Source organism: Vulpes lagopus, chromosome 2 (assembly GCF_018345385.1).
Source record: "Vulpes lagopus strain Blue_001 chromosome 2, ASM1834538v1, whole genome shotgun sequence".
NCBI classification, from domain to species: domain Eukaryota; kingdom Metazoa; phylum Chordata; class Mammalia; order Carnivora; family Canidae; genus Vulpes; species Vulpes lagopus.
Genome location: NC_054825.1, coordinates 55,086,478 through 55,113,955, shown reverse-complemented (window position 1 = coordinate 55,113,955; position 27,478 = coordinate 55,086,478). Strand labels below are relative to the sequence as shown.

Sequence of the window (27,478 nt, the reverse complement as noted above, 5' to 3'; positions counted from 1 at the left end):
AGCAAGCGAGTAGAGATCCATCAGATTGTCATGGTGAAAATTATTCCAAGAATCTTGTAACAGAGGAAATATCAGTCTAATTTTTCAGAAGTGGATAAGTCTTTCTCTCTTTTATGGGTATTTCAGAGGGAATATAGGAAAGGATAATTCAGCCACTGTTGGCCAATTACCATTTTAAAGCAAAAGTCAAGAAAGCTTTTTAAAAAACTGACATTATCAGACAGTGGAAGAGGACACTGTATGAACTTTTCATAATAAAATATATTTCTACAGAAACTAGATGATCTATATCACTAACACAAGAGCAATTCCTACACTAGAGAAAGCCTGGTAGCGAATTCTTAAGACCTTCCCAAAGTTTAAGAGTCTAAGAATAACATATTTGATCAAATTAGCTACCTTAATAGTTTCAATAAATATTTCACTAAATTTCTTACATGGGATAATTTGTATACTGCCAGATTCCTCTAATTAAAACACAAGGTCTTCATTGGGAAAATATGCCTAAAAACCTCAAAGCCAACAGTGGTATGCATATGTTCAAAATAAAGTTGTTTTCTCTTAGTTTTAAAATGCTTTTCTTTAAAAAATAAAAGGTATATAAAAAGATACTTTATTGGTCTTTACTTGGGTAAGATAAAGCAGACCCCTTTTTCAAATCGTAAATAAGTTATCTTGACTAATCTAAAATACTGGTATGAACTACTTGCAATCTAAACTCCAAAACCAACTTTCAATTCATTTTTAGTTCAGTAAGGACAAAGATGACTGTATGAAGCTGCTTGTCTGCTTCCTTAGCCACCAGGCAACACATACAGCACTCATTCCCATCAAATGATACCTTTAACAGACTGTGTTCTCCAGTATTTGCTGCATACGTCCATGTGAGTTTTTTGGTACCAGTAGGATCTGCCCAAGCAAAGAGTCGAGCTTCTCCTGGCACCAAGTGTACTTCTTCCTGTGACCCACTGAAACAGAACAGCCAGAGGGAAGATTAAAATATCTAGGCCTTGAGAAACTCACACCTGTGGCTTACAAAGGAGGGGACTGGTATAAAAATCTTATAAAACTCCTTGTTAATAAACAGAGCTCTGCCTAAAAGTAAGTACTCTAAAGTATTCAATAAACTAACAGTTTTGAAGCTTGAAGGAATGCCTCTCTGAAGTTGGAGTATACTCCAAATTGATGCAGGCAATGGAATTCATTAAGATAAACAAACTGGTACATCAGAGCTCACCTGCAGGAAAAGCTACAAATTCTTTAGCAGCAGCAGAATTTCACTCAGTGCTTAAATTTAAGTTTTTTAATAAAATGCAATAGATAAGAAACATGGGTCTTAGGAAAAAAATATTTACATCCATTCTGTTGCTACTCAAAGTGTGATCTATGGAGAAGCAGAAACATTACCTGGAGCTTGCGGAAAGTGCAAAATCCTGGGCCTCATCTAAAACTTACTAAATCAGAATCTGCATTTTAACAAGATTTCTGGGAGATCTTTAAATTTATCCTTAAAGTTTAAGAAGTGTTAGTCCATATTACAAAAAACTTTCTAGAGAATAACAACAAAAGGAATCCAATTAGGTTTCAATCCCTTTCTGTACTTTTAAATCTCTCACTGGGGGCAGCCCGGGTGGCTCAGCGGTTTAGTGCTGCCCGCCTTTGGGCCTTTGGCCCAGGGCCTGATCCTGGAATCCCGGGATCGAGTTCCGCGTTGGGCTCCCTGCATGGAGCCTGCTTCTCTCTCTGCGCCCCACCCCTCTATGTCTCTCATGAATAAATAAATAAAATCTTTTTAAAAAATAAATAAATAAATCTCTCAGTGGATTCAAGTCAGGAGAGTAAAGAATAGGCAAATCTGCAAGGCATTATTTTATATAAAATAATTCTACATGTAAAAATAACCTTATATATAAGGATTTTATACATATATGAAATATGCCTTGCAGATTTAGAATTATTATTGGAAAATATATAATATATATCTTAAGGGTTTAAGACCATCTGTGATGTCATTAAATAATGGCATCATCTAAGCCAAATGACAGCACAAGAACAACAAAATTCCTATCATTCCATACTTTTTTCAAATTTTTTAAAAGATTTTATTTATTCATGAAAGATGCACAGAGACAGAGAGAGAGAGGCAGAGACACGGGCAGAGGGAGAAGCAAGCTCCATGCAGGGAGCCCGACATGGGACTCCATCCCGGGTCTCCAGGATCACACCCTGGGCTGAAGGCAGCGTTAAACCACTGAGCCACCTGGGCTGCCCTCATTCCATACTTCTGTTCAACACTGCTACCTATTCATTGTCCTCTCATCTAATCTTCTACCATCGCTACTGGGAGGAAAAAAAAACCAACAACTTGATAGAGATTTATAGGGAGAAGTTCACTGACTATTACCAGTTACTAAAGAATAATAATACTTAAACAGGTTTACAATTCCTTTATATGCAATTCTGAAATTTTAAAAATTCCAAAAGTCCAAAGATTTTTCTCTTAGTTTTGTGTCGAGAGTTATTTAGCTAAAAAACTTAATCTGAACTGATGTGAGAATATAAATAGTTTTATTTATCCCTCTTTGTATGAATATTTATAAGTTTTGCCAGAGGAATATTAATGTATTGGACTCTAGAGAACTGTCTCAAAACCTGGCAAGGGTATTATAATAAACAGCATGTGTTTCACGTTGCCCTTCTAAAATCAGAAAACATGTGGAATGTGAAACACATCTACCATCTCAGTGTTTCCTAGAAAAGACTATGGACCAGTAAAAAGCAAATGAGATTTTCCATGAACCTTTTTTTCATACCTCTGTTTATATGTGACGACATCCTGTGATGTGTGGTTTATTACTAGGGCAGGTGCAGATCCCTCATGATAATCAGAAAAGGTTATGACAGTTGAATGTTCAGCAATGTTTACATCCACCAAGATGCCCCCATTCTATCATAAAAAAAAAAAAAAACTGTGTTTGAGGTATTGGTTTAGCTTGCAGCGACATTTCAAATTTCAATTAGTTATGTAGACATGAAAAATCTGTTTTCTTAAGTTCTTACTGAAAAGCATACTGGTTCTGATGTCTTACAAACATATGTATAGCACCTTACAAATATATATATTAGCACCTTCAAAGAATTACCAGATTTCATAGCATGTTTTAATAAAATATTTTAAAGCAAATTTTAAAAATTGAAGACATTTTATTTTAAAACATGAAAACATACCAGCTCTTCTAAGCTCAATAAAGTGCCATTATCTTGTCGATTATAAAAAAATGGTCTGGAGGATCCTTCACAGCCCACCACTCTCACACAAAGTTTGCCTGACAAGTTTTCAGGCCAAAAGGGAAGGCACTAGAAATATAAAAGTTAATATCAGTCTTAAAATATACTGTGGTAGAAGACAATGGCTAATTAAGTTTTCAATTCTAAACTGGATCATGATACTATTAATAAGTTTAAAATATTTCTTCCATATAGCATGTTAAAATTATTAACAATATAATACCCTCTTACGAAACCAAAGAAATTCCATCAGAAGAACACACATATATGTATTAGTCTGTATGCACTTATGGAAGAATAATTATGAGAAACTAAAGAGCTTACTAATTAAGAGTCCCTCAAATATCTTGAATATTTAAACCTATAATCTTAAAACATTTGCTTTTGTGCATATCCTATTTTAACTCCTTAAAGCACTACGAATTATTTCACATATTATCTTAAACTAGAAAGATAATTGAAGGCAGAGAAGAGGACACCACAGACCTTGCTGGAAGTCCTAATGTTATCTTCCTGTTTGATCTTAATTAAAGCATAAACCTCTTTGAGCCTTATCTGTAAAACTGAGATTTTAGTTCCTAATATAATACAAAATGTCCTTCTGTTATACAATACTAAGTAAGTTCTATTTCTGAATAAAAATGCTACTCTGAACAAACCCACATCAATGATAATGAACATTTATTTGTTGCCTTGTTGCCAAGTCTACAGACATCATTCTCAGTGCCTTGGAAAACTCATGCTTCTCAGAACTCTAAATCTGTATAACTGCAATCCTCCCTCTTAAGCTTCTTGCTAAATATTTTTTAAATATATTTATAATTTTGTTTTTTAGATGTACAGAAGAATGATTCTTTCCTTAAGATCAGCTGTTTTGGATGAAAACTCAGGAAAATTGAAGCAGTAATGCTCATCTATGCACCTGTCCTCTTCATTCTTTTCCTTACTCCCTTACCACTTGTAAAATCTTACTGAGCCTGCAACATTTAGTTCAAATCCCATCTCTTCTATGAAACATTCCCTTTAATCTTGGCCACAGTGACTGAGACTTCCAATGACTGTACTGATTTTAGAAAAGTATGAGATTCAATTTCCTTCTCAGTAAAGTGAGGGAATTGAATTTTAGGTAATTTTTAAGGAAACTTCCAGATAATCTACTCAGAAATTCTAAAACCACCTATAATTTAGCATATACTATCTTTTTTCCATGTGTTAATTTATATGAATCTTAAGCCCTCCAACAAGATTATATGATTCTTGAATGCAGAGACATTTTCCTCACTATTGAGATAATTCATAGTACATTATCTTTGTTTTCACAGTACACATCCATATGTTCTACACATATAGGAAGAACTAGAGACTAGGTGTTAGCCCTCTACTGATGATAAGTATTACCAGTAATTTTCTTCTTTTTAAACATGAGTTTATAGCGCAAAAGTCAAAGTTGGCTATCATATTTTAATACACAAATATCATAGCAAAATGAATATAACAAAGAAGTATATGCAATTCTTATTTGTATGTCTATATTTATTTGTACATTTTAGCAGCCAGTTATAGTAAAGAATATTTTACCTCTGAAGAAGCAATATAGTTCCACTTATGAGTTGGCAATGAGCCATCAGATGCAATTTCACCAACTTCTAGTTCTAATGATGACTTGTTTGCAATGGTACAAAAGGGAGTCAGAGTAACTATTCGTGTAAGATTAAAACTGCTCATTTTGATGCTAACACCAACCTGTATAAAGTAACACATTTATCATTTCCCAGTACTTTATATAGCTTCTCTTAAATCTACAAACACATACTCCATTCACACATAGATTTCTTAAAGTATTTTAAAATAACACTTGTTAAATGAAGTAACTAATATAAGCCATATTCAACTACTGATTATCTTCTCACTCAAAAATTTTTGGTTCCTTTATTTGGCTCCATCTGAAATCAATTCAAGAAATATTAAGGGGTAATCTAACTAATGATGACTTGTAATAACATATTTAGTTTATTTATATTTTTTGTTTTTTAACATTCCAGATATAAATTGTTTTATATTTAGTGGAGAGGCTCAAGCTTTGCTGCTTTATCATCTCTCTGTTAATGAACTAAGAAGAGAATTTCAAAGTAGCAATAAAACAGGTCAAACGGTATCAGATTACTCAAATTTTCAGTCATTTGGCAGGGAGTAATATGGAATGAGGATTCTAATATACTCCAAATATTCACCAAGTTGCTTACTTCAATGCATTCAACTTGCTGCTTTAAACTTTGATATCAAATTCAGGTTTTGTCCTGATACTAGGACCACAGAAATTTATAGAGGTAACAGTCCTTTACATAATACTCCGATTTCAAATTTCTGTGCCCCTTAGAATTTAGCTGGTTTAATGAACCAAAGAAAACATGAATAAAGTAAGAAGTAAATAAGGAAGCAGACTCTTACCAGGTATTCCATATTGTTGGCAGGACACTTCACACACCCATAACTTCCCACTGTATCCAATGAAAAACTACTGGACCAGGCACTAGTTGAAATTTTTAATTGTACCTATACCAGAGAACACATAATCATTACATAAGAAACCTTAAAGACTATGTTGTATTTTATTTGAGGGAAAGTTGTTAGACTACAGAAATTGATTTAGTATCATGGGACACCGAAAAACATAAAGTCATACTGCCAATGGGTCATACAGCCATAGATGTTCCGGAGGCCAATAAAAGCAGAGCTCTGATCTTCCTATTCGCCTGTGAAATGAGTTTAGCGAATTTAAAAATGTATACCAATGAGATCCTCCATTGCTTAAAAAAAAAAAATTATGTAAAATATTTTCAGTATTACACTTAAGATACTGAGCTAACAAATTCTTAAAGTTTTGAAACATAGAGAATTTATGCCTTTAACATTATTCAGCAAATGTTAAATAAAGGGAATCATGATCAGCAGAATAGAAGGTAATAGGACACAGTTCCAGTCTTCAACTAAATAGGGAGATGAGAAACACATACTAATAATTATGACATGGGGCTCAATGTTATTAAGAGCTATGTGAGTGGTACAAAATGCTATCAAGGTGAGAAGGTAAAACGTTTACTTCTGGCTATGAGATTTAGACAAAGTTTTATAGAAGAGATCTAACTGTGTTCCTCCATCTACCCAACTAGATTATAAAAAACCTGTGGACAACCAGAGGTAAGACACATAAACAAGTAACTACAATGCTATAGATTAATCGACACTTTAGGACAGTGATTCTCAAAATGGGGTCCCTGGACCAGCACCAATAGCATCACCTGAGAATCTGTTAGAAATGCAATGTTCAGACCCTATCCAGACCTAGTAAATCAAATGAAAGGGGAACAACCCAGAAATGTGTTTTAAAAGCTCTAAAGGTGATTCTAATGCATACTAAAATTTGAGAACCCCTGCTCTAAGAGGACATGGATGTAACATCTAGCTCCACTTTAGACAGTTAGAAATCCTTCACATGTCAGGCCTGAGCACAATGATAGTCTAAGGCAGAACAGCAGAGATAACCAGAAAAGATCTGGCAGTCAGCGAAAGCATAGGGGAAGAGGCATTCTTAGCAGAGGATGCAGCACAGACAAAGGTCTAGCAGCAAGTACTTGGGGTGTATATGATAAGCAATTCCAAGATAGGAAGCTACAAAGGAAAGAAGGGACCAGAGCACAAAAGATCAGGCTTAGACCCTAGGTTCTTTCTCAGAGGCCTGGCTTAGTAGCTACATACCTAGGTGAGCTCAGTTAACATAAGCCAAATCCAACTCTTCCACCTTTGGAAATGCTATTTCATTACTGGTAAATCTGGCTTTCTACCTGACACTACTAAAAGAACAGAAGTAATTCTAAAGGCCATAGAGAAAAAGGCAATTCAGCTTTGGGAAACCTGCTGGTCCTAACATGCCACTTGATCATGTATTCCTGAAAAGTCTCCTTGGACCTACTTCATACCAGTGGCACTTAGCAACTGGTGATTCAGGGAAGGCTAATGACTCATGAGTTTCCAGGTTAGGAATTTATCTATTTTTAATTGTTAAATTAACCAAAACACACCTTATTTTTACTAAAAATGTTCTTCTTCTTGAAAGAGAATAAAATAATATCCCTGAAATCAGCTGGATGTTTCATGTGAATGTCTTCTGAACGATACTGGAGAACCCGAGATGTCTTGTTGATTAGCCAATAGGGACTAAAGACAGATAGCACCATCCGGCTGCCAATTCGTCTGACATGTATTGACAAGTCAATTGTCATCACTTCTGCAGAGTCAGAGGAAAAACACACAAGAAAGAATTCGGGAAGTGTATCACATATACGGAAATGTCCACTCCAGTTTCTGCCCTGATATTTCATCAGAACTAATTCCATTACTTCTCCACTGATTTTTGAATGTAGAACGTCAGCAGCACTGCCTTCTGCTAGCTCATGAGTTTCTGCTGTTCCCTAAAGACAAACAAAAATGAAATTTGCTTAGTGATTTTATTAAAACCTCTGCAATAGCAATATCCATATTTTATACAAAGGCTAATAAATAACTTATCAGATTCAGATTAACTGACATTTCTTCAATGAAGTACCATGTTTACATATTCTGAGTGTCCAATAACCACTAAGAACTAGAAAGAAAACACTGTATCATAGCCAAAGGCAAAAAAATTGTCTTTTGGCCATAAGTAGGCCAAAAGCCAAAAGTTTTGAAAAAAAAAAGATCTATGCCAAGAATCAAAGGATGGATGCAGGAATGCTGGCTGTTGTCTGCATCATTAAATGAGCCACTTAATTGCCTGGGCTTCTGCTTTATCTGCTATTCACACACTATGCCTAGTGGTTCCCAGATAAATAGGAGAAGGAAAGTGATATCAAACTATTCTGACAAGCTACCTAAGTAAGGTAGAATTATTTCCAAAATGAATAATAGCCAAATAATAAATCAGGCTTTCTTTTTGAAAGCTTCTCTTACATAAGTACTAGTTAGTTCATTTAATTCATTTTAGTCTTTAGACCTCAAGGGTAGCTCATTGTCAGATAAAGAAAAGAAATAATTTAGGTTCCAACACTTCCCAGACTTTTGTATCTTAAAATGTTGTGGCATGAAAATCTAAAAATATTTATTATACATCATTATTAAAAACTCATTATTTCTCAGACAAACTATCTTAAGTTCAACAGAAACCTGGATCAAATAATCATACTATTAACTTTAAAATAAAAACTTTAAAATAAACTTTAAAAGAATATAAGATGAAGTATTTACCCATTGGCTTTTTTCTATCTATTAGCTACTGGAATTTTACTTAATTAACAGAAATTTTTATGGCTCTTAACTCATAGCAGATACAGCAGAGTTCAGTGGTAGGGAGCAAAGGAGCCAAATTGCATGGTTCAAATACCAGCTCTTCAACTTACTAGCTGTGGGTTCTTGAGCCTATTACTTAACCCCTCTGTGACTCAGTTTCTTCATCTGTAAAATGGGCCTAATCATAGTACCTACTTCAAAAGGTTATTGCAAGGATTAAATGTGTTAATACATGTAAATCACATGGCACAGTGATTACCATATACTAAATGCTGTATCAGTTTTTGCTGTTATTAATATTATTAAAGCATTATGAGTATGCTATGGAAAATACTGACCTCACCTAAAAACACAATAAAAAAAAAATACCTGAATTCATTCTGCAATAATAAAGGTCAAACAAAATACAGGAGACATACCTCAAGTAAGTATCTTAGAGAATATGGGAGAAGGTTCCGCAAAGTGAGGGTAGGATAAAGATGAATAATGTAAGCTGGATCCCAGTCTTCCTCATGGGTACATATATAGCTTAATTCATCAGGCAGAGCAACAGTATTGACAATGAGAGGTAAGAAGTTGACTTCTACTGATGGACATTGAAGCATGCATCTGACTTCCCTGCTCCTGTGAAGTTCTTCCTTCCAAGAAATATAAGTGGTGGATACTTTGTAGTGATTTTCTAAGATACCAGCTGGCTGAGTAAACAACTGACATCTAGAGAAAAAAAAGAAAACAGAGTAGGGAAAAAAAGTTTTTATCAAGAAAAAGAATCTCATGAAATCTTTTTGGTAACACCATAAGGTAAGTACTATTATTCCAATTTTTACAGATGAGGAAAACAAGGATATGAAAGGTTAAGAAACTTGCCCAAAGTCACATAGCTAACCCATGGAAGAACTTTCCAAGAAAAAAAAAATCTGTAAACTGTGACAAGTCAGAAAAAATAGTCATTTCAAATATAAAGGCAATCTAATAAAGATATATTTCAAAATTCTAAAACACTGAATATACAAGAAATTTTCATCTGGTAAATTCAATAATTAAATAAATGTATTTCTCTATATATGTCCTAAAATTGGCTTTTACATATCTTTAGATAATGAAAAATAAGGCTACTTTTTCTAGAATATAGATCCCAATTCACAGAATTAAAAATATGTATTATGAATCTTTTAAAATTTGGTATGTTCAAAGAAGTATGTACCTATACGAATCTAAAGGAACATGGAACTCCTCTTCAGGTCTGGCTACTCCAATGCGCTCCAATAGCTTAACGTTTTTAACAGATTTATAGACGATGAATGCAATAGAGAAATGGTTTTTAATCTGTTAGATAAAGAAGATATACAAGTTGTTTAAAAAGATACAGGTACTTGAAAGAAAAATGAAACAGTTATCTTAGATCTAAAAAGTTTCAAACCCAGTATTAGAAGATATTTTTATGGATAATTAGAATTTAGGATATTTAAATGCTATATGTGAGAGACTAGATGTTTAAGTGACAGTTGAAAATTTCTAAGATATTCACATGCTCTATGCTGATGTTCACTGTCAATGTATAAAACATACTAGTTTTGAATAGTTCATTCATAATATTTCCCCCATTACAACCTTTTTTCAATGCACCATATAAAAATAGAAAAGGATAGAAAAAGAAACATGAGGGAAAGTAATAAACTCTCTTTTCTTCATTACAATGTGATATAAGCTTGAGCTAGTCGCTGAGAGATAACAATGGCTAATAATCTTTTAATTTTTGATCTGATGCTATAAGTAGGAAGAAACGTTATTTTGATGACCATATAATGAAACCTGTAATAATGCAAAGAGGAAAAATGGATAAAGACTTAAAGGTAGAAAAGATTAAAATACTAAAATTTTGTTCTGGGGAAATCATCCCAATATTCTCTTACACATACTAGAAAAACACAGTCCCAAGTGATAAACAAAGAGAATAGAATGTTACCCTATTTGACAACCAGCTATAATTATTAATACTCCCAGTTCTAAGTCTTTAAAGAAATAGACAAAAAGCTTCATTAGTTTTAAACCTAGACCATAACAAAAATGGGCTTTCAAATAGCAAAACTGTTTAATCAGACATTTAAAATGAAGAGTATTACAAAAGCAAGTTGGAATGGAAATAGCAGCCAGTTCAATCTACAATTTATTTCTGAATAATCAGTATTGACCTAATGTTTTGCTATTTTCATATATTCAGCTAAATGACTGAATACTTCTTTAATGTGAAGGGACACAATTCACTTTAATGCATTACCTGCAGAGGAGAGCGAAGGGTAATAACTTTATTCCCTTCAGTTGCATCAATTTGTACCAAGACTGAGTCAGAATGACTGGCATTGGGATTCCGTACATTATATAATCGCCTTCCAGATCTGGCAACAGGGACTTTTGCAACTTCCGTATATCCATGAGGTACTAAGGCAGAGCATGAGTGAGAAACATTCCAAATATTTACCTATATTTCTCTGAGACAAAGTACTTATCAACACCTTAAAATAATGACAAGACTATTCCTCTTCATGACTAAAACTGATGACTACACAAAATGCTTTTCTAAGACACAGGAACTAACAAAGAAAGGAAACTGAAGAAACTAAAATTTAAGAAAAGAATCAAGTTATAAAATTTTTTGACCCAAAACAATTTCTCTTGGGGTTTTAAGTTGTACTAAAACCAAGAAACAGGGGCACTTGGGTGGCTCAGCTGGTTAAGCATCCAACTCTTGATTTCAGCTCAGGTTATGATCTTGGGATCCTAGGATCAAGCCCTCCTTCAGGCTCCATGCTCAGTAGCGAGTCTGCTTGGGATTCTCTCTCCCTCTGCCCCTCCTTCCCCTTGCTCTTACATACATACTCTCTATCTCTCAAAATAAATAAACAAATAAATCTTTTTAAAAGACCAAACAAAGCATGAAACAGGTTCTTCACGCTAGAGAACAAACTGATAATTACGGGGGGGGGGGGGGGGTGAGGGGAGATGGGTGAAACAGGTGATGAGGATTAAGGAGTGCACTTGTTGTGATGAGTATCGGTGTATGGAAATGATGAGTCACTCTACTGTACACTTGAAACTAATATTACACTGTATGTTAACTAATTGGAATTGAAATAAAAACTTAAAAAATGTATTAAAACAAAATCCAACTGGCTCCTTGTTTTCAACTATATAGCAGTAATACCTTTTTGTTGTAATAGTGATATTAGTGTCAATATTTTAAGACTTCTGAATATAGTTGATTTTCCTCTCCTCTTTGAACATGTTCTTTTTTGAAGCCTACTACATATTGTATTATTTAAGGGCACAGAAATAATCTAACTTTCTAAGGCAAATCTTTTTTTTTTAAGACATTTATTTTAGATAGCACATGCATGTTAGTGGGGTGGCAGGGTCAGAAGGAGAGAGATAACCTCAAGCAGACTCTTCCCTGAGTGCAGAGCTGGACACAGGGCTCGGGCTTCCACAATCCCGAGATCATGATCTAAGATAATTCTTTAAATTTTTTTTAAATATTTTTATTTATTTGAGAGAGAGAACAAGTGAGAGAGTTAGAGCTAGCACAAGCAGTAGGGAGGGGAACAGGGAGGGAGAGAAGGAGAATCCCCACTGAGCAGGCAGATGAACCCAGGGCTCAATCCCAGGACCCTGCGGGTCATGACCTCAACCAAAGGCAGACACTTAAGCAAATGAACCACCTAGGCACACCAGGTAATTCTTTTTTTTTTTTTTTAAGATTTTATTTATTCATGGGAGACACACAGAGAGAGGGAGGGGGTGGCACAGACACAGGCAGAGGGAGAAAGCAGGCTCCATGCAGGGAGCCTGGCATGGGACTCGATCCCGGGTCTCCAGGACCACACCCTAGGCCAAAGGAGGCACTAAACCGCTGAGCCACCCAGGCTGCCCACACCAGGTAATTCTTAATGAAATTTAATTTTTTCAGGTTTAGAAGAAGAAGACAAGAGTCTGATCAATTATTTGTTTCAAGGAGGGCACTTGATGGGATGAGCACTGGGTGTTATTCTATATGTTGGCAAATTGAACACCAATAAAAAATAAATTTATAAAAAAATTATTTGTTTCAAGCCTTTAGAAATGCTGTTTCCCATGATATCTGCAACAGTATCTTCAAATTTTATCAAAAATAAGCACCACACCTATAATTCCAAATATGCCATTAAATTAAAATAAATATAGCATACCAAAGGTTAGAGCGAAGAAGGAGCTTTCTTGACGGCTCAATACAGATAATTTTCCTTGTCGTGAAGGTTCCATGCTAGCATATTCCAATTCCAAATTTTGACCAACATCAACATCATAAACACCACTTTTCCCAGGGGAGCCTATTACTCTAAGACTATGATTGGGCTGCACCTTGACAGGAACACCTACAGCATTTTTTACCGTAAAAGGAGCTCTATCTTTTAAAGAGTAGTCAAAAGTAGAAGCAGTGCCCTCTGAAAAACCCTGAAAAGGAACATAATATCACAGTAAAATTTTCACAAAATTCATGTTTTCCAAAATTTAACTATGACTATACATTTTTAAGAAATTAATTTTGATGACAAATGTAAATAATTCATACATGTTTCAATTTTAAATCCCATTTGAAATATTCAAAGCAAAAACCAAACATACTTTGGCTAAATTGTTGAAGACATTAAGGCAACTTTTGGATATTGTTATATTCATTGTATCTCCTGAAGAAATATGAACTGCAGTTTGTGGCTCAGGAAGAAAAATAAAATCATCTCCTGGCATTAAACTTCTATCCTGGACCGGATTCTTCTTTACCTATGAGAATAAATAACAACACATTTAAGTTATTAGTCAATTAATAATAAAATTTAAAAACTCTCAAAGAGTTAAAATCTCCTAAATTGGTCATTTTATATGAAGACTCCTTAATAGTCTCATTTTCAAAAATAATTAGTTCTTCGCCTAGATTTACCACAGATCAGCAGTCCTTCTTTGCGTAGTCAGTGTGTGGGCTAATGTTTATTTATTTATTTTTTTGGGGGGGGCTAATGTTTAGAACTGTGCCATGAGGGATGCCTGGGTGGCTCAGCGGTTGAGCATCTGCTTTTGGCTCGGGTCCTGATCCCTCAGTCCTGGGATTGAGTCCCACATTGGTCTCCCTGCATGGAGCCTGCTTCTCCCTCTGCCTCTGTATCTGCCTCTCTCTCTCTCTCTGTGTCTCTCATGAATAAATAAATGATATCTTTAAAAACAAAGACTGTGCCATGAAAGCACTCAAAGTCAGCTAACAGGATTTGCCCAGTGTCACCTGACTAAATCAGTCCTTAAGTGTTGATGAGTGATCTAAAATGACCCTGAACTGGTGCCTGGGTGCCTCAGTGGTTGGGCATCTGCCTTTGGCTCAGGTCATGATGCCGGGACGCTGGGATTGAGTCCTACATGGGGCTCCCTGCAGGGAGCCTGCTTCTCTGCCTCTCTCTCTGTCTCTCATGAATAAAAAGAAAAGATGACCCTGAACTCTAAACTGACTGGAGGTCCTTCTACTTTTTACCATTAACATTTATGAATACTACAATAAGCTTTCAACCAGTTATCAGGTTCCATCACAGTTTTTGTTCTAATAGAGCCAAAGCCTTATAAAAAATTGTTAGCCTGCCGTTCCAGAGACAGGTAGGTCAGAAATATTTTTCAACTTTACTGAGAAGAAATTGGGAAACAGGTTAAATGACTTCTCATTTTTTAAAATAAGCATCTGCTGAGTCAAGTTCAGTGCCTCACACTCAATCAGGCTACTCCAGAGAATGGTATTGTGATAATTTGTTAAGGGTATATAATTTATGTTCCTTTTAGTTAAGAAATTGTGCTTTGGTATATAAGATTCTAAAGTGCTCTCAAGAAATACCATAAGGAGATAACACACAAAAAAATCATGAACTAGAATTCAAGTTTTCTCAAAATTTTTGGTCTCTTAAAACCAAAACCAATGAAGATCTCAAAAGAGCTTCATTTATATGCATTATATCTATCATTGTGAACTCTATTAGAAACTAAAACTGAGGAAAATTTTAAATATTCATTTTAAATAATAATTATATGTTAAATAATATTTAATGAAAGATAACTATTAAAGTTATCTTTATAGTAAAAAGAGGGGCATTTACAAATCTCTCTAGTGCCTGCCTTAAGAGAGGTAGATTCTCATTTTTGCTTCAGTATTCATTTTGTTGTAATATCACATAGTCTCTGGAAAATTCCATTGTATGCTCATGAGAGAATGAAAATAAAAACAATATATAATGTCTGAGTATTATTATGAAAATAGTTCTGATGCCATGGACCCCCTGAAAGGGCCTCTAGAATCCTAGACCACATCTTGAGAATCATTGTACTGAAAAATATAAATGAATGTCCTCAGTACCATTCAATATAAAGATATTTCATGGTTTCCTTACATCAAGCTTTAAATTCCATGGTCTCTTCCCCTCCACTCGCTCAATCAGTGGCTCCCAAACAGCATGAGTCTCATTGTAATAGTGAACCTGAAAGGCACAGAATTATATTAACAGAGTCTTTCAACTTTAACCACATATTTCTATAACCAGTAGGAAAAAGTATTATGTAATTAATGGTACATGTCAATTGTCATTTTAACACATCTGAAGACACAAAGAGTATCTATTAATAAAGAGGGTGCATTTTCCTTTACTCTTACTTTACTGCCATAAACAAACTATTTAACAAAAAATAATAGCCAATGAAATAATACTATGTATTAACAAGTTAATGTTAGAATGTATTATCTATTAATAGATATTACACTTGCTGTGATGATGCACAAACAAAAGTTCACATCCTAGTTCTGCAATTGTACTTTTGAGGAGTTGGCTCTGGAAGTACTAAATGATGGTATCATACCTCTAATGTCATGTCAGCAGTAGCAGCCATTAGGGAAGTCCAATTTTTAATATTTCCAGAAAACTTAGACTCTGCCAGCAATAAAGGTACAGTTCGATGTCCAAGGCCACATTCTAAGGTAACTTGAACTGACTCTACAGCAACAGCACAATTTTCCTCTACTGATTGATGCTGAATGTCTTTGAAATTTTCTGTTACTTCGGTTGCCATGTCAACACCAAGAAACCAAGAGTTATAATCACTAATAGGTTTGACACCCCAAAGATTTTCTGTTTCCTTAGATGTATCCTTGGATTCATCTTCTTTTGTCTTTGGAGACATAGCAGCCATGATTGTCATCACAGTATTCAGAATTATTGGTGAAATCTTTAAAAGAGAGCAGAAAAGTTTTAAGAATAAATTGTTTCCCACATAAGAATACATAACACAAAAGTTAAAAAATGAATTAAATATAAGTAAATATTAAATATATTACATTCAAACCTAAAGAAAACAAAAGGGAATACACAAAATTATATGTTAAGTCAACTAACCTCTCTCATAATGATGATTTCTGCTCAGGCTAATCTGGAATTAAGTAATTAACATTATATGTCAATTGTTAAAAACTAAAGTTAAATTGATCAATTCAGAATAAAAAAGTGCTACATGAACAGAAAAATATAGAAGTATAACTGATTTTTTCATTTTTCAAATAGCTGTATTAACTAAACTAACATACAGGATCCTCATCAAGGTATACATACATGGTTTTCATTAGTCTTACTAAAACAAAAAGCCTAAGAATCACCAGGAATCTCCTTACACTTAGCCCAAGATCTGCAAATTCTACCTCTTATTATCTTTGTATAGTATCTTTGCTCACCTCCTTATTCCTATCACTGTGCCTTAGCTCTACGCTGACAATGCCTTCTTGTCCAGTCCGCATCCTCAGAACCCATCCTCCACACTTCCACCAGCACTATTTTTCTAAAACCCAAACCTGGGAATGCCATTCCTATGCCATAAATCTTCAATCTCCCATAACTTTAAGGATAAAGTTCAAACTTCTGTTCAGCTTAGGACACAAAGGCCTTTGTGACTAATGTCTAATCAATTAGCTAACAAAGGAAACCTAAAGTCTAAGCAATAGGAGTTAAATAAGTTAAGTGGATTCCTATACTGTTCAGTTCTCACATCCTTTACTCATTTAATATGCTAAAAAGATAGGATTCCATCACCAAATGAAGGATCTGATATGTACTTCTTCCCAAACTTACCTGTCAACCAAGTCCATTTTTCGTCTTTGCCTTAGCAATGTCACCTATAATTAGTGCTCTCAATCTTACAACTCAATCTTACAACTCAATCAATCAATCTTACAATCTTAATCTTACAACTCCACCACACTTTTCTCTCCAGCCATGTGGGATTACCCCTCTAAGTCTTAAAAGGGTTTTTCATACCCTTGCTTTTGTGCATACTGCAGGTTCTGTCTTAATAACCCTTACCCTTCCCGTCCATCTAACCTTCATCAGACTTTGAAAACTTAGTTCAAGCAGCCCCACTCTAAGGCAGCTTGTTCGGATGTCCTGGTCTGAATTAGAGGCTCCTTGCCTGTGCTCCCTGTAGTACCTTGTGCACACCTCTAGCTCTGAAAGCTGAACTCACTGATTTACTTCTTTCTCTCACATATGTCATTAAATTTTTTGAAGGTAGGGACTATATTCCCAATGCCTTGTACAGGACATGTTTCATACATAGTAAGAACTCAAAAACTGTTTGCTTAATAAACAAGTAAGCTGATATACAAAGAAAAGACAATTCCCCCAGCACCTTCATGCATGCAAATTCAAGAACTTCTTCCCCCATTTACTACTTTAAGTTTTTAAAGAAATAAATTTGTTAACAAAATAAAATCTAAAACTACCTAGTATTTTAAAACATTGAGAGAAATCTATATTGTTATTTGTATAGTAACTCAAATGACATTAGTTTGAGTCTTGGTTTAATCACTATTGGCTATTTTATAGCTACTATCAGAATTGGTATTAACCATCTCAATTTTGGGTCCTTTGGACAGAGAAAGAAATAGATTTTGGAAAGTATTCTATATCTTCCACTATATCTTCCACTAATAAGCTATTATGAGGTCATACTTAAACAATACAAATGCCATTGGAGAAGAGATTGTTTCTTCAATATTTCAAATGTAAGAGATTAAAAAAAAGCAAATCCTAATTATTTCTAGCATACATCTGTCATTGTAAATATTTCATAAGACAAAACATTTAATTACACAATTATTAAATTCAAACCATACCTCAAAAGCCTAAAAATAACTTACTACAAACGATAACAACTTCATTTTTCCATCCCTCCTTGCCTTCTCTTTCCACCTCATCTGTTGTCCCCCAAACCCAATCTCCTCTCTAACATACACACGTGCCAATAACATAAGAGATAAAAACTATCCTGATCATTTGTAGATATTTAAAAGTACTCTTTTATAAAAAGATAGAAACAAACATTTGCTTTCAAGAAAAAAGTATTTTAATGTTAGTGGTATTTACTGTTTAAATATGTGAATGACTAGCATAATGCTATAGTTACAACAGCTAGTAAAAGATATTGTTAGAAAAATAAGAATTTTTACTCAAATAATATGAGAGGGACTAACCTTAATTATAAATTCTTCAACCATAATACTTATATTTTGTTTTCCTGAGGCCCACATACATTTTTCCATAAATAAAGAACATGGCTGTAAGACCTAGAAACAAATAAATGAAATTCACATTTCCTATATATGTATATATATACATATGTATATGTATATATAAAATACACACAAGAACATGTCTTACTTAACTGGAGATCTTTACAGTCTACTACTAATAGCAAAAGGCAAATTAAACTAGTTGAGAATTTCTTGTGAGGGCTCTTCTGAACTATGACAAATCTGTGAACATTGTAAAAGTACTTTAAGCAGTTTTTATTAATTCCTCCAGATCAAATTCATAAGTAATAATGTACATTTACTAATAGAAGCTTAAAATATTTCCTTTCACTGAAATATATTTTAAATGATGCTCTCTTTAAAAAAATGCATTTAAAATATCTGTAAAGATAAAGTAAAGACTATGTTAAAGTCTTACATTCACAAAGAAGTACCTGAGGAAATGAAATTGTTATTTCATTGTAATTTTTATGACCACTAAATCATTTGAAACTGTTAATTTACATAAAGAGTTCTGTTAACACATTTAAAAAAGACTATGGTAAGGTAGGTAAATAGAAAGTTTCCATATGATCAATAAGAGGTCAGTCCTAAGTATTATATAAGGTCCTTACAAGAATAAATTTCAAATCTTCAAACCCAATGATGTACTAAAACTTTGAAGCTTACATTTATATACATTTATCATTAAAGAAGTAAACTAACCTTGCATCTGAATTGAATGAGGGAATTAAGTGTTGCATAACTGTCATTTCAAACAAATTGGGATGAACTTTTAACAGAGTGATTAATATAAGCTCTCTGTGATATGCCAAAAGAAGATAATCCTGCTAAAGAATGCTCCATGATAAAGTACAGACTAAGCCTAGCACTGCATTTCTTTATGTAGGCCACTAAAAATTTTAATTTAAAGTAACACTGCAAAAGGGTCATATAATGATCCTCTTTAATGTTAAACTTCCAATTTAACATTTAAAAATTATTCTTATGGCAATTAAGCCAATTAACTAAAATCATATTTTTCAACAATAATGTGAACAAATAATTGAAGTTAACTTTTGATACAGCAAAACACAATCTCTTTTGGTCACATGATTCCAAATGAAATTTTTTTCATTCTAAGCTTAAAGATTTTAATAATCGTTCATGCATTTGTTCATTCATTCACTGGATATACTGTGGTAAACAAATGAAAAAAGAGCTGAAAAGGAATGTTGATTTGTACTAAAATTCAAAAACCGCTCAACAAAAGATGGCACAATGAAAAGAAAACAAGTATAAAGATAGTTCTTAGTTCCGTCACTAGCAGCCATGGCTGAATCATTTAACTCAACATCCTTATCTGTAAAACCTCACATTTGCAGCAAATAATCTCTGAAGTCTTATAGAGCCCTCATATTCTAGGATTCTATGAATCCACCATTTCTGTCATTCTTCACTCCAAGCTTATAATAAGATAATTCTTACTGTGGTAATGTTTTTTCCTCTTTTTTCTCTGAGAAAAGGGCAAGCCAGGACTTTAAGATCTCTCACAGAAGCTTCCATCATCTGTTCAAGTTTGGATGTTGACAGAGAGAGGTTACACTGGAATGAGGCTGTCAGAGCAGGAGCATCAGCTTTTGTCAGATTGGCAACAAATACCACTTCGGGATCTGTGATCTTGGCCTTTAAAGTCATATTTGGTCTTACAGAGTCGTCTGAAAAACCAAAAATAGGAACCAAAAAAGTTGTAGTAAAATATATCCTGTCCCTTGAGTATATATTATCTTTAAGTCACTAAGTTGTTTCTATTATCTTGTTATAATGGATATTGGAGAACTAACAATATTAATAGTTATACTAATGATAAATGATTATTAACAAATGCTGATTCTGTGGGATAATGCAATCTGATTTCTGTCATAAGAAGAACATTTCCATTTTGACCTAGCAAGAATAATCTTGTTTTGAAGTCGTTTTTGTCAGAATTCAAGTGTGTACATAATATACATGAGCATGTATTAGACTATGTTGCAAAGACAAGGAGGAAAAAACAAGAGAGGGGGATATAAGGAAGAGGATAAGAGACTCTGATATCAAAGTTGGCCTTGATTTTACCATAAAATGCATAGTCAGTGTACTACAATCTATACTATAAATACATTAAATATATATGTGAATATAGAGATATCATATGTGATTACTATTTAGGTACGGTAAATGGAAAAATGAAATTCTGATCTTGCCAGTAAATGGCATTTTCCAATCTTGCTCAGTTATACATTAGAAAGATAAATGCCTGACCTTAAACTATTATAATTTGACACAGAAAATCACTGGTCTACGTAGTAATGCTGGAATAAACAATTTACTGAGCAGGGAAATAACTTCAGTGTACATCAATACCAGACACGTGCAAATGCTCCGGTGAGTTTAAAGCTGTTTACAGTGATGTCCAGGGGCATCAGGCTGGGTGCTCCATATCCCCACTCTCTGGCTCTATCTGTTCAACTGTTCTTCAGTGTGCTATAATTCTTTTCATATATTTTCTTTGAATAAATGATTGCCCTCTATAAAACAGACTGCTAGCCAAAGACCCAGATTAACTTCCCCAATTTTTGGATAAGTAAGGAAATGTTAATGGCAGAGTTAGAACCAGAGCAGAGGTTTCTTAGCCCCTAATCCAATATATATTTCTACTCTATCTCTCTAAAAAATTTATGCTTACTGAAGTTTTCCCACAGAATATATTTAAATTAGAAAGAGCAATTTTCTTTCTTAAATTGTCCATTCATCTTTTTTTCTGTAATCTTTGTTAAATTATATGACAAGTTGTCATCTATGACAGATACATTTTGCTGCTAACCTTTTTCCATCTTGACTTTTGCTGTGGCCGTCTGTCGTAGTGGAATCTGTGCTTCTTTTGCCATATTTTCTGGATTCTGAGACACAGCTTTGATAAAGAAATCAGCCACAGTCATCAGAAACTCCACACTGGCACATACATATAACTTGTCAAGAATAGCATCAATGTGACTTCCAGTTTTGCTTTGTTTGTAACTTATATCAATCATAGAACTGTTGTCATCTTGGTCGTTCTTTTTATCAATCATTCTAAAAAATATGTACATTCATTATTTTATTCTTGCAAAAATAATTTAAAAGATGAAAAATTTCCTAAACATCTTAAAATAATCTTTCATTCAGCTTTGAGTTTGTAATCTGAACCGAAAACTGGTCAATGTTAACCAGAGTCTAATTAGCTAATGAGCAACTAAGACATTGTCCTCTAATCTCCACAGCAAGATTCATGTTATTAAGCAATTGCAGAATATAATTATAATGCAATATCAGAAAAATAAATGAATGACTACTGAAAGGAATTTTGGCAATTCACAAAAGACATTAATGTGGTCCCACAAAATTTAAAGAACAATCTCTTTAAATTATTTTATGAAATAAAACCTTCTTGAATGAATTTATTTCCAAAGATCATCCTATATAATGAGTCCAAAAGTATTCAATCCAATTCAAATCAGTCAATGTTTATCAAGTGTCTGCAATGATAGTTCCCTTATGTCCTCACATGTGCTAGGAAGAGCAGGTTACCAAACAGAAAACGGCCTTTACCATCCTTGCCTATACAATAGTGGATAGCCACCTCAAACATGAAATTTGCAAACTAGAAAAGCTGGTTGCATGACAGCACTCTTTCCTCATTTATTCATCTCCAAGAAAAACAAAGGGCTCAGAAGTATCCAGTATGTATACAATGGAGTCTTAGATTTAGGGAGCAGCATAGTTTTCCTCCAAAGAATGTCAAGGACAAAAATATTATGTCTCGTTATTTGAGAGTAATAAAAATATAATTAGACTATTAAAGTTACATTATTTCCCACTTTATTGAAGGCTACTGTTTAAGTTACTGTTTAAAACTGGAATCCAAAAAAAAAAAATAAAAAATAAAACTGGAATCCAATAAGGTGAAAATGCTAGGGGTTCCATTTCTAGTAAAACTTTAAGTTACTGTTTAAAACTGGAATCAAATAAGGTAAAAATGCTAGGGGTTCCATTTCTAGTAAAACTTTGACAGAAATTTCAGAACATTGTTTTAAAATATATAGAAAAAATAAGTAAGACAAAGATCTAAAACCTGAAGGTTTTAGACATTTAGATATTTAGACATTAAAAAAAAAATCCTGCTTACTGGGGACAATTTAGAAAAACATATTACCAACAAACCACCCCATGTGGATTTCATTATTAAAATTCTTACATTCTCTTGGTTCCTGCTTTTAAGACAGTAGTCCATTTTATTATTAAGTTTCCCTTTAATTCAAACTTCAAAGCAATTGAATCTGATATTAGCACTATTTACTGAGGCTCTTCAAATTGAAGCATGACCAAAGACATCCTTTGATAATCCCAAGCCTAGCAATCAATGCCTGGCAGCAATGCAAGGTACAACGTCAACTTTAAATAATGTACAGCAGGTTCAGAGATGACAAACCTTGATGTTGCTCTCTCAATGCCTTCTCTGAGATCATCAAGTGTGCATGTTTTCAGTTTAAGGCTGACATTCATTGAGCCATCCTTAAACATCTTCCCCACGGAGGCCATAAGATGTAGTCTGAGTTCACCAAGCCGGAAACTGTCATTGTGAAATGAAAGTTTGGATTCCTGTGGCATATTTTCAAGCAAAAGAATCAATTATCTTTAAATAATATGTAATTACTTTTGAACACATTTCTTAACTCAGAGACAAAAGCAAATCAATAAAACAAAATTTAAAGGTACAGGTGTTAAAATACAAGAATAAAACAGCAGTATGTGTGTTTGTGAGTGTATATGTACATACAAAAAAATAATGTGTGCACTGATGTTCAACAATGGTTAATATATACAAATTTATCTCATAGCTTAACACAAAAATAATCAGGAAATATTTTTTGTTAATCAGTCTAATTAATAAATATTTAATAAGCTCTTCTGTAAAAAACACTGTGATTGGAACTATGGGGTTTATGAGAAAGAACAAGATACAGTAGATTATCTCAGTGAGCTTGTACCCTAACAAATATAGGAAGTAGAAATATATTACAAGAAACATTACAAGGAGATGCTATAAGTTGCAACTGATCAAAGACTGACATATAGTCATTTATTTATTCATATTTAATCCTCCCATATTCCACAAAGAGTATTAATGATTAGGTAAAGAATACAAACAGCAAAAGCTCAAAGGGTCAAAGAGATCAGTACAGGCTAGGAAAAATTCATGAAGAAGGTGAGAACTGAATTGAGCCTCAGAAACTGAATGAGATCAGACTGGCTAAGAGCAGGTAAAAGACATTCTAGATGGGGGAAAAAACATGAGTAAATAGTTCAAAGATGCTCTGAGGGCACAAGGTACCAGCTCTTCAGGTTTGAATATTCCAATTAAAAAATGGTAGGTATGTAAGTGATAAATCACTAAAATCTACTCCTGAAGCCAATTAACTAACTAGAATTTAAACTAAAAAAAAAAAAAAAAAAAGAATGGTAGGGAATGAGAGCTGGAAAGAAATATATGGGCCTAATGGAGATCTCAAATTCCAAACTAAAGATTTAAACTTTCATTTACAGGAAAAAAAACTATTTAATCGTAACATATACCTCCAAATTCTGTACATATGCTTGGACCTTAAAAAAACAACTCCCCCTCAAAGCAAAAAACCAACCTACCAACCAACCAACCAACCAACCAACCAAAATCTCCTCAGAGAAAAAGAACCTCAATTATAATTACTCACTAAGGATGATGACATGGATATAAGGAGTACTAGTGACGTGCCATTCCTGACACACTTGGTTATAACTTTACATCTGTCACTCAAGACAGTACATTGGATGCATATGGGTCAGGCCTTATTGACATTATTATTGGCAAATTTGGAATGTAAGTTTTTAAAATATAAATAATTCACAAACTTTTGATCTATAACTATTAATAGAAATGATCTGTGACATATCTACCCATCACAATATATAGTTATTGATGTAAACAACTTGGAGCCACTTAATTTTTTTAATAAGGTAAAATTCAGATAACATAATACTTAATGTTTTTTAGTAAAATGGGAAGTTGTAAATGGCTACATGAGATTCATGTAGGAAACTGAACTTGTGCCAATGTCTAGTATGGATGAAAGGAAAAAGCAACAAACAATGAAGCCATTGCAGTAGGGTGAGCTAAGAAGTTTCAAATAAAGTAGCAGTGAGAAGTGACAGGAAAGAAAGAAAAAAATGATAATACTCAGTGTCTAACAGATAAAGGTGAACAAAGAAGAAAGTAAAAAAAATACCAACATTCTAAGGCTGGGGAACCAGGAGAATGATGGCTCCTTAAGTGAAATGAAGAATACATTTAACTGTTCATTTTCCATAAGGTCATTTTCTGTTCTTTTCATTAACATTAAACATTAGAAACGAAAGTACTTTATTGCATAAATGGCAGATACTAGCTCAAGGCTCAACAGTAATAATATATGAATATTGTATAACTTTTAGAAAACAAAATAAAATATAACATAAATAAACATTAACAATAGATATATATAATCAATGCAGATTATGGATATTATCACATGATGTACTTATTATGAGTAATATAACATAACTGATATAGTAAAAATATTTATTGAAGATACTATCTACATAACAAAAAAAAAGCTTTCTAAAATACTACTGATTGATTAATTACTTCAAATCATGGCACTAGATCTTCGTTCTTCAATCTACTAATGAGTATCCTTCATACATATCTATTATATATAAAATTTATTCAATAGAAATACAATTAATGCTTACATATACTGGATAATCATGAACTTTGAAAGGATCCTCTAACATTTCAAAGCCACTACTAAATTATTCTCCCTAAATAGTTATATATGTATACATAAATTCCTCTACTACAGATGGATCTAAGTGGTTCAGTGCTGATGTTACTTGGAAAGAAGTAAAAAAAATTAATATGTTTATTAAATTATATTTGCCCTAGAGAATATACATTGGTCTTGCATTGTCTTCACTTTGTTAATTTTTATTTTTTATTTTTTATTTTTTTAATTTGTGATAGTCAGAGAGAGAGAGAGAGGCAGAGACACAGGCAGAGGGAGAAGCAGGCTCCATGCACCAGGAGCCTGATGTGGGATTCGATCCCGGGTCTCCGGGATCGCGCCCTGGGCCAAAGGTAGGCGCCAAACCACTGCGCCACCCAGGGATCCCCACTTTGTTAATTTTTAGATTTATCTCTAATAAAGACATGGACTACATACCTGGTTGATATCATTGTTATAAAGGACAATGGAAAGAGATTCAAAGTGAAAGTCAAATTGGAGAGTGACATTTTGGTCCACGGAAAGCTTTGAGTCTGTCAAATCTTGTTCTGATGGTTCAAACATAAGTATGAAAATTAAAAAGCTTTAAGTAGGTACATTTTTTAAACTTATTTTAAAAGATAATAATTTATTATTCTAAATGTGTATCATACTTCTAGGATTCTTTAAACCATATTATGAGACAATTAATTAAAATGGCAATGATTCACTTGACGGGATGGGATGAGCACTGGATGATATGCTATATGTTGGCAAATTGAACTCCAATAAAATTTTTTTAATTTAAAAATAAAAAATAAAAAATAAAATGGCAATGATTTATTCTGTATATGTTTAGTACAGGGCAAAATGACAGAGGCAGGCCATCTACATTTTTTAAAAAGCAACAAAAAGAAGGGGTCTTATTGTGAAATTGGAGGCACAGAAAAATAAAATACTTTGACCTAACAGACAATTAGTCAGTAACAGATTCTCTGCTATTCTATTCTATTTTTAATTACCTATATCACCCAACTCAGTACGTTGACAAGAACGGAATATAATTCAATAGCTGAGTCAAACAGAGCTCAAATATATAACATGGGGCAGGGAGCTTTTGAAATTCCGAGGTAAGAGATTTCAAGAAGTAATTTTGTCCATTCCCTTATCTTTAGGCAAAAATTTTTTAGACAATAAGAGTAAGAGTAGATACTGCTTTCAATCATTCTTACAAAGTGATTTTATCATCTCTATTAGAGACTGATTCTATTCTTTGATCATTTAAAGGGAAGTGCTCTTACAAGATGCTAGAAGAGAAAACACTGCATAATTTTAGCCAGATAAATGCTTCTCCGATTTGGAAACACTAGTTTTTTTTCCTTCACTCTTCCTGAAAGTAATTCACATTCTAATCTTCACTCTTTTGCAGCTTTCATCTGAATTCACAAGTTTTCCCAAGGACCACATTAACAATATAGCCAGAACCAGATAAACAAATTGACCACAGCTGAACATAATGAGATCATTAATCACATAAAGCCTGCCTGCTATCTTTATTCATCTGTACACAGTTCCTGTCTAACCATAGCAACAGCCTGCTTATCTAGCATTTATCCATACTGTAGCATAAACCCAATCTGGGGAGAAGATGCTGGCCTCACTAAGCCCAGGGAGTACTCATTACTATCCACCTGAAACAAAAACCTTTTCTGCACACTGCTCTAGTCATTTATTTTGTGATTTCAAAACACACTGGGTCCAACCATAGAAGAAGCAATATTAATGGTATTATTAACTGGGAGTTTTTTATCTATTACTTTCTGAAGTAACAGCTGATGATCTGAACATTATAAAAGCACAGCAGTATGGGACCATTTATTAGAAGGGCAAGGGATACTTCATCTCTTTTCAGCCATGGAAACATAACCTATTTATAAGTTTAATAAAACATATGATGTTCCATCAATACCTTTAAATGATTAAAACAGATTAAAATTATGCTTTAAATAACTGTTTTGAGCACGAAGGACACTTTCATTTTATAAAAATTATCTTTTAAAAATGAATTTAAAATAATTTTAAAAGATCCCATTCTAATAATGTGGAAAATTCCCTTACGTATATGACTATATCACTCTAATAAAACCAAATAAATAAAGCTGTTTTTATACAAAACAACCTTCCTTTGTTGTGGGCCAGTCATCAGTGTAAGATACCGAGATCCTCTTCTCTCAATTATTTTGGAACCTTACTATGCTGTGTGCCTAATTTGCTATAATCTCAAGGTCCACCACCTCAGTGGCTTTTGAATTCAGCAAATTCAACTTTTTTAAGTAAAGGGCCAACATGTATCCTATAGACAATAGGTGGTTTCTCCTCTTACAGAAGACAATGA

General features: G+C 33.6%; 1 protein-coding gene across 1 annotated transcript in view; it reads right to left on the bottom strand.

Annotated features, from left to right (window-relative positions):
- Positions 1–27,478, bottom strand: part of VPS13C (vacuolar protein sorting 13 homolog C) — a 172,667-nt gene that overhangs the window by 38,965 nt on the left and 106,224 nt on the right. Inside the window, exons 47-64 of the mRNA XM_041745716.1 lie at positions 25,543–25,652; positions 22,734–22,903; positions 21,090–21,337; positions 19,712–19,941; positions 18,185–18,277; positions 15,526–15,891; positions 15,063–15,149; positions 13,270–13,425; positions 12,834–13,098; positions 10,889–11,049; positions 9,815–9,936; positions 9,030–9,324; positions 7,368–7,757; positions 5,737–5,841; positions 4,867–5,031; positions 3,229–3,357; positions 2,814–2,947; positions 842–968 (exon numbers count right to left, since the gene is read on the bottom strand). Of these exons, the coding sequence (XP_041601650.1) occupies positions 842–968; positions 2,814–2,947; positions 3,229–3,357; positions 4,867–5,031; positions 5,737–5,841; positions 7,368–7,757; positions 9,030–9,324; positions 9,815–9,936; positions 10,889–11,049; positions 12,834–13,098; positions 13,270–13,425; positions 15,063–15,149; positions 15,526–15,891; positions 18,185–18,277; positions 19,712–19,941; positions 21,090–21,337; positions 22,734–22,903; positions 25,543–25,652 (3,353 nt within the window). The remainder of the gene's footprint in view (positions 1–841; positions 969–2,813; positions 2,948–3,228; positions 3,358–4,866; positions 5,032–5,736; positions 5,842–7,367; positions 7,758–9,029; positions 9,325–9,814; positions 9,937–10,888; positions 11,050–12,833; positions 13,099–13,269; positions 13,426–15,062; positions 15,150–15,525; positions 15,892–18,184; positions 18,278–19,711; positions 19,942–21,089; positions 21,338–22,733; positions 22,904–25,542; positions 25,653–27,478) is intronic.